Source organism: Nomascus leucogenys, chromosome 18 (genome assembly GCF_006542625.1).
Source record: "Nomascus leucogenys isolate Asia chromosome 18, Asia_NLE_v1, whole genome shotgun sequence".
Classification (NCBI taxonomy): domain Eukaryota; kingdom Metazoa; phylum Chordata; class Mammalia; order Primates; family Hylobatidae; genus Nomascus; species Nomascus leucogenys.
This window is the reverse complement of record NC_044398.1, coordinates 23,103,576-23,121,913: the sequence shown is the minus strand read 5'-3', so window position 1 is coordinate 23,121,913 and position 18,338 is coordinate 23,103,576. Positions and strand designations below refer to the sequence as shown.

General features: G+C 41.3%; 1 protein-coding gene across 2 annotated transcripts in view; it reads left to right on the top strand.

The window, feature by feature from the left end:
- P4HA1 (prolyl 4-hydroxylase subunit alpha 1) overlaps positions 1-18,338 on the top strand; it is a 95,285-nt gene that overhangs the window by 69,672 nt on the left and 7,275 nt on the right. For both annotated transcript variants that reach the window (XM_030798468.1, XM_030798467.1), the window contains exons 10-11: positions 1,856-1,955; positions 16,158-16,211. In XM_030798468.1, the coding sequence (XP_030654328.1) occupies positions 1,856-1,955; positions 16,158-16,211 (154 nt within the window). The remainder of the gene's footprint in view (positions 1-1,855; positions 1,956-16,157; positions 16,212-18,338) is intronic.

Sequence of the window (18,338 nt, the reverse complement as noted above, 5' to 3'; positions counted from 1 at the left end):
CTGGAGGGATATACAGATTTGGGGAAATAATTTTTAATTGTAAAGGAGTTTATTTGCTCTATGAAGTAGGAGATACATTATCTACTGACTGAAGGGAGAGGCTGAAGTGAGTTAGGGTACAGAGTGGAAGAGGAAGTAAATGTGAAGAGCCCATTTGAAGTTGGTATTCATGAATTTTTAGGGGAACATATCTGCCCTATTTCATGACTTTCTCCAGTAGGATTTGGTGACAGAGATATAAGCTTGGAGAAAAGAGATTCATCCAGGATTGTTTTTGCCAGACAGTTGAGTTTAGGCATTTAGAAAGAATGTTGTTAAAATGGTGAACTATGGAATCAAAGCTCAGTGAGAGGAGAAGTGAAGAAAGTGAAGGACTGACTGGTTAAAAGCATATGTGAAAAAGGGATATAGCTGAATTTGGGAGTACCATTTAAAATTGGGATATACTTCCCGTATCATAAAATTCACGCTTTTAAAGTGTGCATTTCAGTGGTTTTTAGGCTTGTGCAACTATAACCAGTGTCTAATTCCAGAACATTTTTGTCACTCAGAAAAAATCCTGTACCCATTAGGAGTCATTTCCCATTCCCCCCAGCCCCATCCCCTGGCAACCACTAATCTATTTTCTATTATCTATTGATTTGCCTATTCTGTATATTTCATAGAAGTGGCATTATATAACATGTGGCCTTTGTGTCTGGCTTCTTTGACTTAATATGATGTTCCATCCATGTTGCAGCATGTATGTAGAGACAGGGTCTCACTCTGTCGCCCAGGTTGGAATGCAGTGGTGTGATCATAATTCACTGCAGCCTCAAACTCCTATGCTCAAGCGGCTCTCTTGCTTCAGCTGCCAGAGTAGCTGGAACTACAGGTGCATGCCACTATGCCCAGCTAATTTTTTAAATGTTTTGTAGAGTTGAGGTCTCACTGTGTTGCCCAGGCTGGTCTCAAACTCCTGGCCTCAAGTGACCTTTCCACCTCGGCCTCCCAAAGTGCTGGGATTACAGGCATGAGCCACTATGCCTGGCCAGTACTTTATTCCTTTTTGTGACACAATAATATTCCAGTTTATAGATGTATCATGTTTTATGTATCCATCGATAAATTGATGGATATTTGGGTTGTTTCTACTTTTTGGCTATTATATGTAATGATGCCATAAAAAATTCTGTACAAGTTATTGTATGGACATAAGATTTAATTTCTCTTGGATATATACCTAGAAGTAAATTGTTGGGTCATTTGGTAACTGTCTTTAGCATTTTGAGCAACTACCAAACTGTTTTCCAAAGTGGCTGCCCCTTTTACATTACCATCAGCAATGTATGAGGGCTCCAGTTTCTTCACATCCTTACCAACACCTGTTATTGTCCATTAGGTGTGTTTGGGTACCTTTTCAAAACTTAAGCAGTAAGTGGAATTTTTTTCTTATAAAATATTAGCATTATGTAGCTGAGGCTAAAGACCTCATGACTTCCACCATAGTCAGTTCCTATACCTTACCTGGAAGGAACGTTGTTTTGTTTGGTATGGTTTTTTAAAGAATTTTTTGAAGTCCTCGATGTAGGTGGCTTTCCATATAGCCTCCTTACATTAATCCAACAGTTTTATAGAAGCGTTATAATAAATTTGATTAGTTTTTTCCTTCCCAACCTCTAACAGTAGAATGTGACATTTTAAAAAAATTACAGTATCCGTTAATAAAGATGATACTAAGCAAGAAAATGAACTAAATGCCTTCAGTAAAGGTTTATTGTCCTATATATTAAATATTATGGCTTTAAAAATAACAGCTATTAGTCTCCATGTAATGAAACATTATCAATAAAACTAATATTCCTCTTATTCTTAGTGCCTGGCTCTCTGGCTATGAAAACCCTGTGGTGTCTCGAATTAATATGAGAATACAAGATCTAACAGGACTAGATGTTTCCACAGCAGAGGAATTACAGGTAGGTAATCACATTATCCTTAAGTCATTTTTACACTTCAAGAGATGCTTCAGAGATTTCCTGACACTGAACAGGCAGTCCTCAATTTGCATGATAGTTTGGGACCTTAAAAAGTGACCCTGTATAAGCTGCAACCATGCAAAGTGATTTTAATAATGGGAAAAATTGTGATTGTTCTGTGACTTTTAAATTTCTTGTCAAAATGTGAAAACTCTTACTGTTGAGTATAGACGTCTAGGGAAATGAAAAATATATATCACTAATACTTACTAAGTACACTGTAATTTTTTTTTCTATCCCCCAGGCCTCAGTTTGCCTGTCAAGTGGCCAGGATGGATTTTAAAAAATAGGTTTTTTTTCTTTTTATTTATTTACTTTTAAGCAAATAGTTTTCCTTTATTTGTAATAGTGAAAGACAGGACTGACTTTTTTCATCACTTCTCTTTTTCTGTTACTTTTATATCTATAAATCATTTGTCATCAAAAGCAGCTGTCCCAAAATAATTCTTCTTCACTCTGTCATAATCACAACTTGACTCAAAATATCTGTAGTAAACAGATATATATAGGAATGTTAGTTATAGGGAATAAAGATAAAATCAATATATAATAATCTCATTTGGTTTCAATAGTAAAAAAAAAAAAAATAAGCATAGGCCTATAAACCAAAGAAACAGCTTAGTCTTCCCCTTTGTCAGCATTATTTACTATTCCTTAGTCTTTTCCTGTAGAAAAATACTTTTTAAAATATTTGAGTTCCCTTTTCTGTATTAGATTTTTTTTTGAAGTTATCAAAATGCACTAAAAAACCAATGCCTTTATTATAGCCTTTCTGGTTGCAGATTTTTTTTTTTTTTTTTTTTTTTTTTGAGATGGAGTCTGGCTGTGTGGCCCAGGCTGGAGTGCAGTGACATAATCTCGGCTCACTACAACCCCTGTCTCCTAGTTCAAGCGATTCTCCTGCCTCAGCCTCCCAAGTAGCTGGGATTACAGGCATGCGCCACCACACCGAGCTAATTTTGTATTTTTAATAGAGATGGGGTTTCACTATGTTGACCAGGCTGGTCTTGAACTCCTGACCTCAAGTGATCCACCTGCCTTGGCCTCCCAAAGTGCTGGGATTACAGGCGTGAGGCACTGTGTCTGGCCTGGTTGCAAAATTCTAAGACAGATGCAGTCAATATGCAGCTCATAAATTCATTAGAAAGGTGATACTTTTGCTTCTTTTCAACCTTTTTTGTTTTTGTTTTTCTTTTTTTTTTTTGAGACAGTCTCACTGGAGTGCAGTGGTGCAATCTTGGATCAGTGCGACCTCTGCTTCCTGGGCTCAAGTGATTCTCCTGCCTCAGCCTCCCAAGTAGCTGGGACCACAGGCACATGCTGCCATGCCTAGCTAATTTTTGTATTTTTAGTAGAGATAGGGTTTCACCATGTTGGCCAAGCTGGTCTTGAACTCCTGGCCTCAAGTAATCTGCCTGCCTTGGCATCACAAAGTGTTGGGATTATAGGCATGAGCCACTGTGCCTGGCCTCTTTTCAACTTTAAATAATAAACTGTTGTCCGGGTCTGGTGGCTCATGTCTGTAATCGCAGCACTTTGGGAGGCCAAGCCAGGTGGATCACCTGAAGTTAGGAGTTCGAGACCAGCCTGACCAACATGGAGAAACCCCGTCTCTAGTAAAAAATACAAATAAATTAGCCGGGCGTGGTGGCGCATGCCTGTAATTCCAGCTACTTGGGAGGCTGAGGTAGGAGAATTGCTTGAACCCAGGAGGTGGAGGTTGCAGTGAGCTGAGATTGCACCATTGCCCTCCAGCCTGGGCAATGAGAGTGAAACTCTGTCTCAGAAATAAATAAATAAATAAACTGTTAATTTATCAGAAGACCAAAATGTATTCTTAAAGGCAGTTAATCCCCTTTTTCTAATTAAGTTTTAAAAATGTATTTTGTGTGTGTGTGTGTGTGTGTGTGTGTGTCTGTTTTACAGTGACACAGTTTGATGCCATCCTACTCCATCTTTGTCAGAACACGTGGTCTTCTGTTTTTTTTTTCTATCTCAGAAATATGAAAACTTTTATTTATAGCACTTGCAGTTTTTTAAAAGTGAGATTCATAAAACTGTGTTCACCCAACACACTGAATCCTACGGTCATGACTTGGCATGAAAAACAGCAACCCACTCAATCCAGTAACACTGTGCCTTCCCCTGTGATGCAAACCTGCCAGGTTTATTCAGTGTTTGACCGTTGTTCAGTATTCATCCAACAACATTTTTGATACATGTGGTGTGCTAAATGTTGGGAATACAAACCCGAATAAGGTATCGTCCTAATTCCTGCCTAATGGTTTTCCTGGGTTTCACTGGCTATGATTTCTGATTCCTCCCTCCCTCTGTCCCTCCCGTCCTTCCTCCGTCCCTCCTTCCTTCCTCCCTCTCTCTGTCCCTTCCTTCCTTCCATGTTTGCTTGCTTGCTTCCTTCCTTCCCTTCCTCCCTTCCCTCCATCCATCCATCTTTCCCTCCTTTCCTTTCTTTCTTCTTCTCTCTCTTCCTCCCTCCCACCCTCTTCTTTACTTTCTTCCTTCCTCCCTCCCTCCCCCCCCGCCTCCCTTCTTTCCTTTCTTTCTTCTTTCCCTCCCCCCTTTTTTTTTTTTTATACTTGAAGTTCTAGGGTACATGTGCACAACATGCAGGTTTGTTACATAGATATACATGTGCCATGTTGGTTTGCTGTACCCATCAACTCATCATTTACATTAGGTATTTCTCCTAATGCTATTCCTCCCCCAGCCCCCACCCTCCGACAGGCCCCAGTGTGTGATGTTCCCTGCCCTGTGTCCAAGTGTTCTCATTGTTCAATTTCCACCTGTGAGTGAGAACATGTGCTGTTTGGTTTTCTATCCTTGTGAGAGTTTGCTGAGAATGATGGTTTCCAGCTTCATCCATGTCCCTGCAAAGGACATGAACTCATCCTTTTTTATGGCTGCATAGTATTCCATGGTGTACATGTGCCACATTTTCTTAATCCAGTCTATCATTGATGGACATTTGGGTTGGTTCCAAGTCTTTGCTATTGTGAATAGTGCCACAGTAAACATATGTGTATATGTGTCTTTATAGTAGCATGATCTATAATCCTTTGGGTATTTACCCAGTAATAGGATTGCTGGGTCAAATGGTATTTCTACTTCTAGATCCTTGAGAAATCGCCATACTGTCTTCCACAATGGTTGAACTAATTTACACTCCCACCAACAGTGTAAAAGTGTTCCTATTTCTCCACATCCTCTCCAGCATCTGTTGTGTCCTGACTTTTTAATGATGGCCATTCTAACTGGCATGAGGTGGTATCTCATTGTGGTTTTGCTTCGCATTTCTCTTATGACCAGTGATGATGAGCATTTTTTCATGTGTCTGTTGGCTGCATAAATGTCTTTTTTTGAGAAGTGTCTGTTCATATCCTTTGCCCACTTTTTGATGGGGTTGTTTGTTTTTTTCTTGTAAATTTAAGTTCTTTGTAGATTCTGGATATTAGCTGTTTGTCAGATGGGTAGATTGCAAAAATTTTCTCCTATTCTGTAGGTTGCCTGTTCATTCTGATGGTAGTTTCTTTTGCCATGCAGAAGCTCTTTAGTTTAATTAGATCCTACCATTTGTGTATTTTGGCTTTTGTTGCCATTGCTTTTGGTGTTTTAGTCATGAAGTCCTTCCCCATGCCTATGTCCTGAATGGTATTGCCTAGGTTTTCTTCTAGGGTTTTTATGGTTTTAGGTCTAACATTTAAGTCTTTAATCCATCTTGAATTAATATTTGTATAAGGTGTTAAGGAAGGGATCCAGTTTCAGCTTTCTACATATGGCTAGCCAGTTTTCCCAGCACCATTTATTAAATAGGGAATCCTTTCCCCATTTCTTGTTTTTGTCAGGTTTGTCAAAGATCAGATGGTTGTAGATGTGTGTTATTTCTGAGGCCTCTGTTCTGTTCTATTGGTCTATCTCTCTGTTTTGGTACCAGTTACCATGCTGTTTTGGTTACTGTAGCCTTGTAGTATAGTTTGAAGTCAGGTAGCATGATGCCTCCTGCTTTGTTGTTTTGGCTTAGGATTGTCTTGGCTATGTGGGCTCTTTTTTGGTTCTATATGTGTAGGGCCCAGCCCCACAGGGTCGGTGGGTCTTTCCCCATGTACGGAGACAAGAGAGTGTAGAAATAAAGACACAAGACAAAGAGATAAAAGAAAAGGCAGCTGGGCCCGGGGGATCACTACCACCAAGTCGTGGAGACCAGTTGTGGCCCCAAATGCCAGGCTGCCCTGATATTTATTGGATACAAGACAAAGGGGCAGGATAAGGAGAGTGAGCCATCTCCAGTGATAGGTAAGGCCACATGGGTCATGTGTCCACTGGACAGGGGGCCCTTTCCTGCCTGGCAGCTGAGGCGGAGAGAGAGAGGAGACAAAGAGAGAAACAACTTACACCATTATTAGAGACTTTTAGTACTTTGACTAATTTGCTACTGCTATCTAGAAGGCAGAGCCAGGTGTACAAGATGGAACATGAAGGCGGACTAGGAGCGTGACCACTGAAGCACAGCATCACAGGGAGATGGTTAGGCCTCCGGATAACTGCAGGCGAGCCTGACTAATGTCAGGCCCTCCACAAGAGGTGGAGGAGTAGAGTCTTCTCTAAACTCCCCTGGGTAAGGGAGACTCTCTTTCCTGGTCTGCTAAGTAGCGGGTGTTTTTCCTTGACACTTACGCTACCGCTAGACCACGGTCCGCCTGGCAACGGGTGTTTTCTCAGATGCTGGCATTACCGCTAGACCAAGGAGCCCCCTGGTGGCCCTGTCTGGGCATAACAGAAGGCTCGCACTCTTGTCTTCTGGTCACTCCTCACTATGTCCCCTCAGCTCCTATCTCTGTATGGCCTGGTTTTTCCTAGGTTATGATTATAGAGCGAGGATTATTATAATATTGGAATAAAGAATAAGTACTACTAATGATTAATTATATTCATATATAATCATATCTAAGATCTATATCTGGTGTAACTATTCTTGTTTTATATTTTATTATACTGGAACAACTCGTGTCCTTGGTCTCTTGCCTTGGCACCTGGGTGGCTTGCTGCCCACACATGTGAACTTTAGATTTTTCCAATTCTGTGAAGAAAGTCATTGGTAGCTTGATGGGGATGGCATTGAATCTATAAATTACCTTGGGCAGTATGGCCATTTTCACAATATTGATTCTTCCTATCCATGAGCATGGAATGTTCTTCCATTTGTTTGTGTCCTCTTTTATTTCATTGAGCAGTGGTTTGTAGTTCTCCTTGAAGAGGTCCTTCACATCCCTCGTAAGTTGGATTCCTAGGTATTTTATTCTCTTTGAAGCAATTGTGAATGGGAGTTCACTCATGATTTGGCTGTTTGTCTGTTATTGGTGTATAGGAATGCTTGTAATTTTTGCACATTGATTTTATATCCTGAGACTTTGCTGAAGTTGCTTATCAGCTTAAGGAGATTTTGGGCTGAGACAATGGGGTTTTCTAAATATACAATCATGTCATCTGCAAACAGGGACAATTTGACTTCCTCTTTTCCTAATTGAATACCCTTTATTTCTTTCTCTTGCCTGATTACCCTGGCCAGAACTTCCAACACTATATTGAATAGGAGTGGTGAGGGAGGGTATCCTTGTCTTGTGCCGGATTTCAAACAGTGCTTCCAGTTTTTGCCCATTCAGTATATTGGCTGTGGGTTTGTCATAAATAGCTCTTATTATTTTGAGATATGTTCCATCAACACCTAGGTTATTGAGAGTTTTCAGCATGAAAGGGTGTTGAATTTTGTCAAAGGCCTTTTCTGCATCTATTGAGATAATCATGTGGTTTTTGTCATTGGTTCTGTTTATGTGATGGATTACGTTTATTGATCTGTGTATGTTGAACCAGCCTTGCATCCCAGGGATGAAGCTGACTTGATTGTGGTGGCTAAACTTTTTGATGTGCTACTGGATTCAGTTTGCCAGTATTTTATTGAGGACTTTTGCATCGATGTTCATCAGGGATATTGGCCTAAAATTCTCTGTTTTTGTTGTGTCTCTGCCAGGCTTTGGTATCAGGATGGTGCTGGCCTCATAAAATGAGTTAGGGAGGATTCCCTCTTTTTCTATTGATTGGAATAGTTTCAGAAGGAATGGTACCAGTTCCTCTTTGTACCTCTGATAGAATTCGGCTGTGAATCCATCTGGTCCTGGACTTTTTTTGGTTGGTAGGCTGTTATTGCCTCAATTTCAGAGCCTGTTATTTTTCTATTCAGAGATTTAACTTCTTCCTAGTTTTGTCTTGGGTGTATGTGTCCAGGAATGTATCCATTTCTTCTAGATTTTCTAGTTTATTTGCATAGAGGTGTTTATAGTATTCTCTAGTAGTTTGTATTTCTGTGGGATCAGTGGTGATATCCCCTTTATTTTTTTTTATTGCGTCTATTTGATTCTTCTCTCTCTTCTTCTTTATCTATCAATTTTGTTGATCTTTCCAAAAAACCAGCTCCTGGATTCATTGATTTTTTTCGAAGGGTTTTTTTATGTCTCTATCTCTTTCAGTTCTGCTTTGATCTTAGTTATTTCTTGCCTTCTGCTAGCTTTTGAATTTGTTTGCTCTTGCTTCTCTAGTTCTTTTAATTGTGATGTTAGGGTGTGTCGATTTTAGGTCTTTCTGGCTTTCTCTTGTAGGCATTTAGTGCTATAAATTTCCCTCTACACACTGCTTTAAATGTGTCCCAGAGATTCTGGTACGTTGTGTCTTTGTTCTCATTGGTTTCAAAGAACATCTTTATCTCTGCCTTCATTTCGTTATTTACCCAGTAGTCATTCAGGAGCAGGTTGTTCAGTTTCCATGTAGTTGAGTGGTTTTGAGTGAGTGAGTTAATCCTGAGTTCTAATTTGATTGCACTGTGGTCTGAGAGATAGTTTGTTGTGATTTCTGTTCTTTTACATTTGCTGAGGAGTGCTTTACTTCCAATTAGGTGGTCAATTTTAGAATAAGTACGATGTGGTGCTGAGAAGAATGCGTATTGTGTTGATTTGGGGTGGAGAGAGTTCTGTAGATGTCTATTATAATGGTCTGCTTAGTGCAGAGCTGAGTTCCAGTCCTGGATATCCTTGTTAACCTTCTGTCTTGTTGATCTAATATTGATAGTGGGGTGTTAAAGTCTCTCATTATTATCGTGTCAGAGTCTGAGTCTCTTTTTAGGACTCTAAGGACTTGCTTTATGAATCTGGGTGCCCCTGTATTGGGTGCATGTATATTTAGAATAGTTAGCACTTCTTGTTGAATTGATCCCTTTACCATTATGTAATGGCCTTCTTTGTCTCTTTTGATCTGTGTTGGTTTAAAGTTTGTTTGATCAGAGACTAGGATTGCAACCCCTGCTTTTTTTTTTTTTTCTTTCCATTTGCTTCGTAGATCTTCCTCCATCCCTTTATTTTGAGCCTATGTGTGTCTCTGCACGTGAGATGGGTCTCCTGATGGGTCTTGACTCTTTATCCAATTTGCCAGTCCGTGCCTTTTCATTGGGGGCATTTAGCCCATTTACATTTAAGGCTAATATTGTTATGTGTGAATTTGATCCTGTCATTATGATATTCGCTGGTTATTTTGCTCATTAATTGATGCAGTTTCTTCATAGCATCAATGGTCTTTACAATTTGGCCTGTTTTTGCAGTGGCTGGTACTGATTGTTCCTTTCCATGTTTAGTGCTTCCTTCAGGAGCTCTTGTAAGGCAGGCCTGGTGGTGACAAAATCTCTCAGCATTTGCTTGTCTGCAAAGGATTTTATTTCTCCTTTACTTATGAAGCTTAGTTTGGCTGGATATGAACTTCTGGGTTGAAAATTCTTTTCTTTAAGAATGTTGAATATTGGCCCCCACTCTCTTCTTGCTCGTAGGGTTTCTGCAGAGAGATCCACTGTTAGTCTGATGGGCCTCCCTTTGTGGGTAACCTGACCTTTCTGGCTGCCTTTAACATTTTTTCCTTCATTTCAACCTTGGTGAATCTGACAATTATGTGTCTTGTGGTTGCTCTTCTCGAGGAGTATCTTTGTGGTGTTGTCTGTATTTCTGAATTTGAATGTTGGCCTGCCTTGCTAGGTTGGGGAAATTCTCCTGGATAATTTCCTGAATAGTGCTTTTCAACCTGGTTCCATTCTCCCTGTCACTTACAGGTACACCAATCAAACATAGATTTGGTCTTTTTAGATAGTCCCATATTTCTTGGAGGCTTTATTTTTTTCTTTTTACTCTTTTTTCTCTAAACTTGTCTTCTCGCTTTATTTCATTAATGCCATCTTCAATCACTGATACCCTTTGTTCCACTTGATCAAATCAGCTAATGAAGCTTGTGCATGCACCATGAAGTTCTTGTGCCATGGTTTTCAGCTCCATCAGGTCATTTAAGGTCTTCTCTACACTGTTTGTTCTAGTTAGCCATTTGCCTAACCTTTTTTCGACGGTTTTAGCTTCCTTGCGATGGCTTAGAACATGCTCCTTTAGCTGGGAGAAGGTTTGTTATTACCGACCTTCTGAAGCCTACTTCTGTCAACTCATCAAAGTCATTCTCCGTCCAGTTTTGTTCTGTTGCTTGCGAGGAGCTGCAATCCTTTGGAGGAGAAGAGGTGCTCTGATTTTTAGAAGTTTCAACTTTTCTGCTCTGGTTTCTCCCCATCTTTGTGGCTTTATCTACCTTTGGTCTTTGATGTTGGTGACCTACAGATGGGGTTTTGGTGTAGATGACCTTTTTGTTGATGTTGATGCTATTCCTTTCTGTTAGTTTTCCTTCTGACAGTCAGGTCCCTCAGCTGCAGGTCTGTTGGAGTTTGCTAGATGTCCATTCCAGACCCTGTTTGCCTGGGTATCACCAGCAGAGGATGCAGAACAGCAAATATTGCTGCCTGATCCTTCCTCTGGAAGCTTCATCCCAGAGGGGCACCCGCCTGTATGAGGTGTCTGTCGGCCCCTACTGGGAGGTGTCCCCCAGTTAGGCTACATGGGGGTCAGGGACCCTCTTGAGGAGGCAGTCTTTGGTTCTCGGAGCTCAAATGCCGTGCTGGGAGAACCACTGCTCTCTTCAGAGCTGTCAGACAGGGACGTTTAAGTCTGCAGAAGTTGTCTGCTGGCTTTTGTTCAGCTATGTCCTGCCCACAGAGGTGGAGTCTATAGAGGCAGTAGGCCTTGCTGAGCTGTGGTGGGCCCCGCCCAGTTTGAGCTTTCTGGCCATTTTGTTTACCTAATCAAGCCTCAGCAATGGCGGATGCCCCTCCTCCAGCCAGGCTGCAACCTCTCAGGTCCATCTCAGACTGCTGGACTAGCAGTGAGCAAGGCTTCATAGGCGTGGGACCCACTGAGCCAGGCACAAGAAAGATCTCCTGGTCTGCCAGTTGCTAAGACCATGGGAAAAGCTCAGTATGTGGGCGGGATTGTCCTGTTTTTCCAGCTACAGTCTGTCATGGCTTCCCTTTGCTAGGAAACAGAAATTCCCCAACCCCTTGCGCTTCCCAGGTGAGGCGATGCCCTGCCCTGCTTTGGCTCATTCTCCATGGTCTGCACCCACTGTCCAACCAGTCCCAATGAGATGAACCAGGTACCTCAGTTGGAAATGCAGAAATCCAACATGTGAGTGAGAACATGTGATATTTGTCTTTCTATGCTGGGCTTATTTTACTTAATATAATGAACTCCAGTTCCATCCATGTGACAAGATTACATTCTTCTTATGGCTGAATAGTGTTTCATTATATATAAGCACCACATTTTCTTTATCCATTCATCTGTTGATGGACACTTAGGTTGATTCCATATGTTAGCTATTGTGAATAGTCCTGCAATAAACATGGGAATGCGGATATCTCTTCATCATGCTAATTTCCTTTCTTTTGGATATATACTTGGCATTGGGATTGCTGGATCATACGGTAGATCTGTTTTTAGTTTTTAAAGGAACCTCTGTACTGTTCTCCATAGTGATTGTACTAATTTACGTTCCCATCAGCAGTGTATGAGCATGCCCCTTTCTCTTCATCCTTGCCAGTGTCTGTTATTTCTGGGTTTTTTTGTTTTTTCTTGAGATGTAGTTTTACTCTGTTGCCCAGGCTGGAGTGCAGTGGTGTGATCTTGGCTGACTACAACCTCCACCTCCTGGGTTAATGCAGTTCTCCTGCCTCAGCCTCCCCAGTAGCTGGTATTACAGGCCCCTGCCACCACGCCCAGCTAATTTTTGTATTTTTAGTAGAGACAGGGTTTTACCATGTTGGCCAGGCTGGTCTCGAACTCCTGACCGCAGGTGATCCACCCACCTCGGCCTCCCAAAGTGCTGGAATTATAGGTGTGAGCCACTGTGCCTGGCTAGGATGTTGAATTTTTTTGAAAGCTTTTTCTGCATCTGTGCAGATGATCATACGGTTTTTAATTCTGTTTATGTGGTGAATTACATTTATTGAACCAACCTTGCACCCCACAAATAAAGCCTAATTGATTATAGTAAATTAACTTTTTGATGTGCTTCTAGGTTTTGTTTTCTAGTATTTTTTTGAGTATTTTGTGTCTGTGTTCATCAGGAATATCAGCCTGAAGTTTTCTTTTTTCATCGTGTCTGATGAGTTTTGGTATCAGAATGAGATGCTGGCTTCATAAAATGAGTTAAGGAGGAGCCTTTCCTTCTCAGTTTTTTGGAATAATTTCAGTAGGATTGATACTAGCTCTTCTTTTTATGTCTGGTAAAATTCGGCTTTGAATCCATCCAGTCCAGGGCTTTTTTTGGTTAGTAGGTTTTTTTTTTTTTTTTTAATTAAAATTCAATTTCAGAATTCCTTATTGGTCTGTTCAGGGTTTCAACTTTTTTCTGGTGCAGTCTTGGGAGGTTGTGCGTTTCTAGGAATTTATCCATTTCTTCTAGGTTTTTTATAAAAGTTTGTGTGCGTAGAGGTGTTCATAATAATCTCTGAGGACTTTTTATATTTCTTTGGGGTCAGTTGTAATGTCACCGTTGTTATCTCTGATTGTGATTATTTGGATCTTTTTTCTTAATCTAGCTATCTTGCTGTTCCTAGAATTCTTTGTCTTTGATGTTTGACAATCTGACTAAAATGTGCTTTAGAGGGGACTTTTTTGGGTTGAATCTATTTGGGGACTTTTGAACTTTCTGGAGTTGGATACCCTTATCTCTTCCCCAGACTTGGGTAGTTTTCAGCTATTATTAAATAGGTTTTCTATGCCTTTTACCCTTCTTCTCCTTTTGGAATTCCTGTAGTACAAATGTTTAATGGTGTCCCAGAAGTCTTGTAGGCTCTCTTTATCCATTTTCATTGTTGTTTCCTTTTTTTTTCCCCTCTGAGTAATATCAAATAATGTATCTTCAGGTTCAGAGATTGTTTTGCTTAATCAAGTGTGCTGGTGCAGCTTTGTATTGTATTTTTAATTTCATTCATTGAATTCCTTTTTTTTTTTTTTTTGAGACGGAGTCTTGCTCTGTCACCAGGTGGGAGTGCAGTGGCAAGATCTTGGCTCACTGCAACCTCCGCCTCCCAGGTTCAAGCGATTCTCCTGCCTCAGCCTCCTGCATTCATTGAATTCTTCAGCTGCAAGAGTTTTGTGTGGTTCTTTTTTATGATATCCTTCTTTGTTGAAATTCTGATTCATATCATGAATTGTTTTCCTGATTTCATTGAATTATCTATCTGTATTTTCTTTTATCTGTTTGAGTTTCCTTAAGATCGTTATTTGAATTTTTTTCGAGCTAGGTGTTGATTTCCTTTTCATTTGGGCCTGTAACTAGAGAGTTACATTCTCAGCAGTGTCATATTTCATTGCTTTTTAATGTTTCTTGTTTCCTGCATTGATGTCTGTGCATCTAGTGGAACAATTGGCTCTTTTAAACTTTCTGCTTTAGTTGGGCTGCTTGGGAAGGGTGTGGTGACTCTGTTTCCAGGTAGGTTCAGTACTGTAGTCTCTTGTAGCCTTTTCAGCTGCATTCATTGTCAAAATAACTGTGGGTGCCTCAACAGCCTAGGCTGGAGAAGTTTGCAGTGGTGGTAGCTGTGGAGTAGATTGTTAATATCTTCAGTGGCAAGAGCTTTTGGAATCCTTCCATTCTTGTTTTCCCCACAATAGGGAGTTTTAGCCAGTGGGAGTCTTCTTGGTGGCAGGTCTTACATATACTACAAGCAGCTGCCATGGTGCTGCAATCCAGGTGCAAGCGTTTGGAGTGGCTGTGGGGCTAGGATCCTGGGCTCAGGGTCTTGTATACTATTGTAACACCTGGGTCTCAGGGTACAGGGTCACTCTGTATGGTAGGGTTGGATGTAGGTTGCCTATGGTGCCAGGATCTGTGACTCTGAGGCACCCTCTAGCTGCTTCGGAAAAGAGTGTCAGGTTGTAGCTGTGAGTCTACCCCTGGCTGACAGGGCACAGCCCTGGCCCAGCTCCAGGGAAGAGAGGATGCTCTGGAGGTTTGAGTCTGGGATGCAGGGTTTGGCTCTAATTTAGGAGCCTGAGCCAATAGGGCTTAGTGGCAACTCCTATCCCTGGGGATGAGGCACCATGTAGTAGTCACTCTAGAACCTGGATTGGTGGAGCTCAGATGGATCCCAGACTCTGAGGCCAGGTACAGCAGGAACAGGCACCCCTGAATGGCCAAGGCATGCCTGTTGTTTGGGCCCTGTGGGGCAGAGAGCAGCACAGCAATGACTTCACTCCCCAGAAAGAGAAGTGTCGCAGCAGCGCGGACTCTCCAGGGAAGCAGGGTACTAGAGTTATTTGTCCTGCAGGGCACATTACTCAGCTTAGCCACTGCTCTGTTTCCCTGGGTGTCTGGGTACTACTTCAGCCCTGGGAAGTGCAGCTGCTCAGCTTGGCCAGTGCAACAATTCCCCAAGGGTGATGTGCTGTTTCAGCCCAGGCTCAGGGGACGTGACTATTCTGGGTGGCCCAGGCATCTCATGGGATGCAGGGTTCTGCCAAAGTACTGTTTTCTTGGGAGGGAGTACATGGCTGCAGCTCCTGCCTCAGGGAGTTGGGGGAGGGGTGGGTAGAACAGTTCCACCTCTCTTGACCCCACCAGGAAGGGTGTAACAGCTGCTGGCAGCTCTGCTTGGGAATGTCAGGTCTTCAAGTAGGCCTTCATTCCTGGCTTAGCTTCAGGGATGAAGGGGTGCTGTGGCTACTGGCCCCTAGAGCAAGACACACTCCAGCAGTAGTTCCAGTTCCACCAGTATTCTCCTTCTGGTTTCGTCAGCAGCACTCTTAATTATGTTCTCCTTTGATTTTGTCAGCATTTTATTGTGTTGTGTGATTGAGGGAAAGAGTTAAGTATCATTCTCTTCATTTTAACAAATAAGAAAACTGAGATTATATCCAAAGTTACATTGTAATTAAGAGAGCTGGAACTTGAACTCAGACCAAATATTTTTCTTAAATTTTGGTGTGTCACACTGGGACATTGTCGTAAGCAACTGAAGTTGTTAGGGCCCTTCGGCAGGAATAATTAAATTGGTGTTAATTTCTTTCCTTTTTTAGCAGGGAAAAACTGTGTAAGAAAAGATATTTTATTAAAGTAGATTGTGAGTTCACCAGCATTTGGGACTTTGGAAAACATTTTTTGATTTAAGTTCCAAAGGAAAGTGTTTAGTGAAACAAAATAATAGAAATCTCACATTTTAGCTTATGTATTAAATTTTTAAATTTTTAAAAATTAGCTGGGTGTGGTAGCATGCACCTGTAGTCCCAGCTACTCAGGAGGCTGAAGTGGGAGGATCACTTGTGCCCCAAAGGTTGAGGCTGCAGTGTGCTCTGATTGCATTACTGCACTCCAGCCTGTCTTTGGTGGGGGGCGGGGAGGGGTACATATATAGATATAGATCTATCTATCTATCTATCTATCTATCTATCTATCTATATAGGGGAGGGGTACATATATAGATATAGATATCTGTATATAGAGATATAGATCTGTATATATAGATCTATACATGGATATATAGTAGCTGTCCTTTTTCATCCCTGTTTTCATAGGAACTTTCGTTGATTTTAAATACTTTTCATTTCTCTGTAAATACCTGACCATGATCTATAAAAGTCCAAAAAATGAGGTTCATAGATTTTTTTGAATAGTAATCTTTATAGTTCTTTTCTTTCATGCCTTGTGTCTTTCCTTCAGGTAGCAAATTATGGAGTTGGAGGACAGTATGAACCCCATTTTGACTTTGCACGGGTAAGTAAAAAAGAAATGGAGAAATTCACTGAGGCTTATGCATTACATTGTTTGTCTCAAAACAAAACAAAAAAACAGAGTCTCACTCCGTCACCCAGGCTGGAGTGCAGTGGCATGATCTTGGCTCACTGCAACCTCTGCCTCCTGGGTTGGAGCAATTCTCCTGCCTCAGCGTCCCGAATAGCTGGGATCACAGGCATGCGCCATCATGCCCAGCTAATTTTTGTATTTTTAGTAGTGACAGGGTTTTGCCATGTTGGCCAGGCTGGTCTTTAACTCCTAATCTCAGGTAATCCACCCACCTCGGCCTCCCAGAGGCCTGGGATTACAGGCGTGAGCCACCGTGCCCAGCCGCATTACATTGTTAAAGAAAAAGTTATTCTTGACACTTGTTAAAGATGGTAAGGCAGACTTCATTCAAGGGGGGACCATTGCGATAGGTATAGGGACCACTGCAACTGCAGTGGGATTTTGCAGTAAGGGAGAGAGGTTAAGCCCGATTCCAAATACAACAAGGAAACGTGGGAATTTATAGCCAATGAGCAAGGGTGGGTGTTAGTAGATGGAAAATTACTAAGAGGTAAGGGAAGATTCTGGCTAAACTGACCTAACAGGATTCTTGCTGAAGTCAGGGCAGAGTGATCATCATCCAGGGGATAGTGGAGATGAAGAACCCAGTTAGATTTTGAGGGTGATCACATGGCAAGGATGGGGGATTCTGGCTAACCTGACTTAGCAGGGTTCTTGCACAATGCAGAGATAAATACCCGAAGCCCAAAGTCAGGGCCTACTTGAGAATAAAGTTCAGAGGAGCCTGAGTAGTTCAGTCAGGGAGAGATTCTTTGTCAACATGTTAATTCTGTTCTTTTAACATTAAAAATTCATAGCCTATTTGGAATTTATGGAAATATGGTGTGGCAGATATTCTGTGAAACCTTTTTACCAGTTAAAAAGAAAAAAACACCTAGATACCGAATAAAATCACTTAAAATACTTTAAATGCATTGGCAAGCCTGGAAGAAAGTAAAGGGTATTCCCAAAGGCAAACTAAACAAAGATGATCCCAAACCTAGAGAATTAAAGAGGGGACAAAACACAGAGGCTGGAGGTATGTGCCTCCAGGAACTAGAGCTTTGGGAATAACAGCTCTGTAAGAGGAAGATCTGCCACAGTGTAGGCTGCTGAATTTGAGACCCTGGCATAAACTCTAAATCTCCACGAGGATTACACCTTCAGTAAAGAAAGAATGGGTTTGAAAATAAATCTCTGTGATGCAGGAGCCTTATGGGGAACTGTCTGTTTTCATCCTGGCTGGGGCATAGTGTGTATGATAGGGGAGTTACTTCAGGGAGTAGTATGTGTGGAATTTTCCACTTGTGTCATGTTAGCACTAAAAGTTTTGAACTTCAGAGCATTTTGAATTTTGGACTTTTGGTATGCTCAACCTGTATTCCATGTTATGGATATACCATAGTTTAGCCATTCACCCATCGAAGGACATTTGGATAGTTTTTAGTTTTTGGCTATTACAAATAAAGATGTGTATACATTTCTGTGTGAAAAATACATTTTCATTTTTCTGGGAGAAATGCCAAGAGGTTGTATTGTATTTTAATTTAGATATAAATATTTAGATATTAATTTTCTAGCTTGATAATAGTGCTGAAAGTCACTTTACTAGCATTATTAGAAAAATAATACTAGGGGCCAGGCGTGGTGGCTCATGCCTGTAATCCCAGCACTTTGGGAGGCCAAGGTGGGTGGATCTCTTGAGGTCAGGAGTTCAAGACCAGCCTGGCCAACATGGCAAAACTCCATCTCTACTAAAAATACAAAAAAATTAGCCAGGCATGGTGGTACACGTCTGTAGCCCCAGCTACTTGGGAGGCTGAGGCAGAAGAATTGCTTAAACCCAGGAGGTGGAGGTTGCAATGAGCTGAGATCATGGCACTGCACTCCAGCCTGGGCGACAGGGCAAGACTGTCTCAAAAAAAAAAAAAAAAAAAAGAAAGAAAAGAAAAATAATACTAGGAAATAGTTCAGTAGGTCATGAGTTCAAAGTAAGTCTCAAGGTAAATTAAGCTTCAGGAATGTAGCTAAGAGATGGCTGTCATGTCATATTTTTTT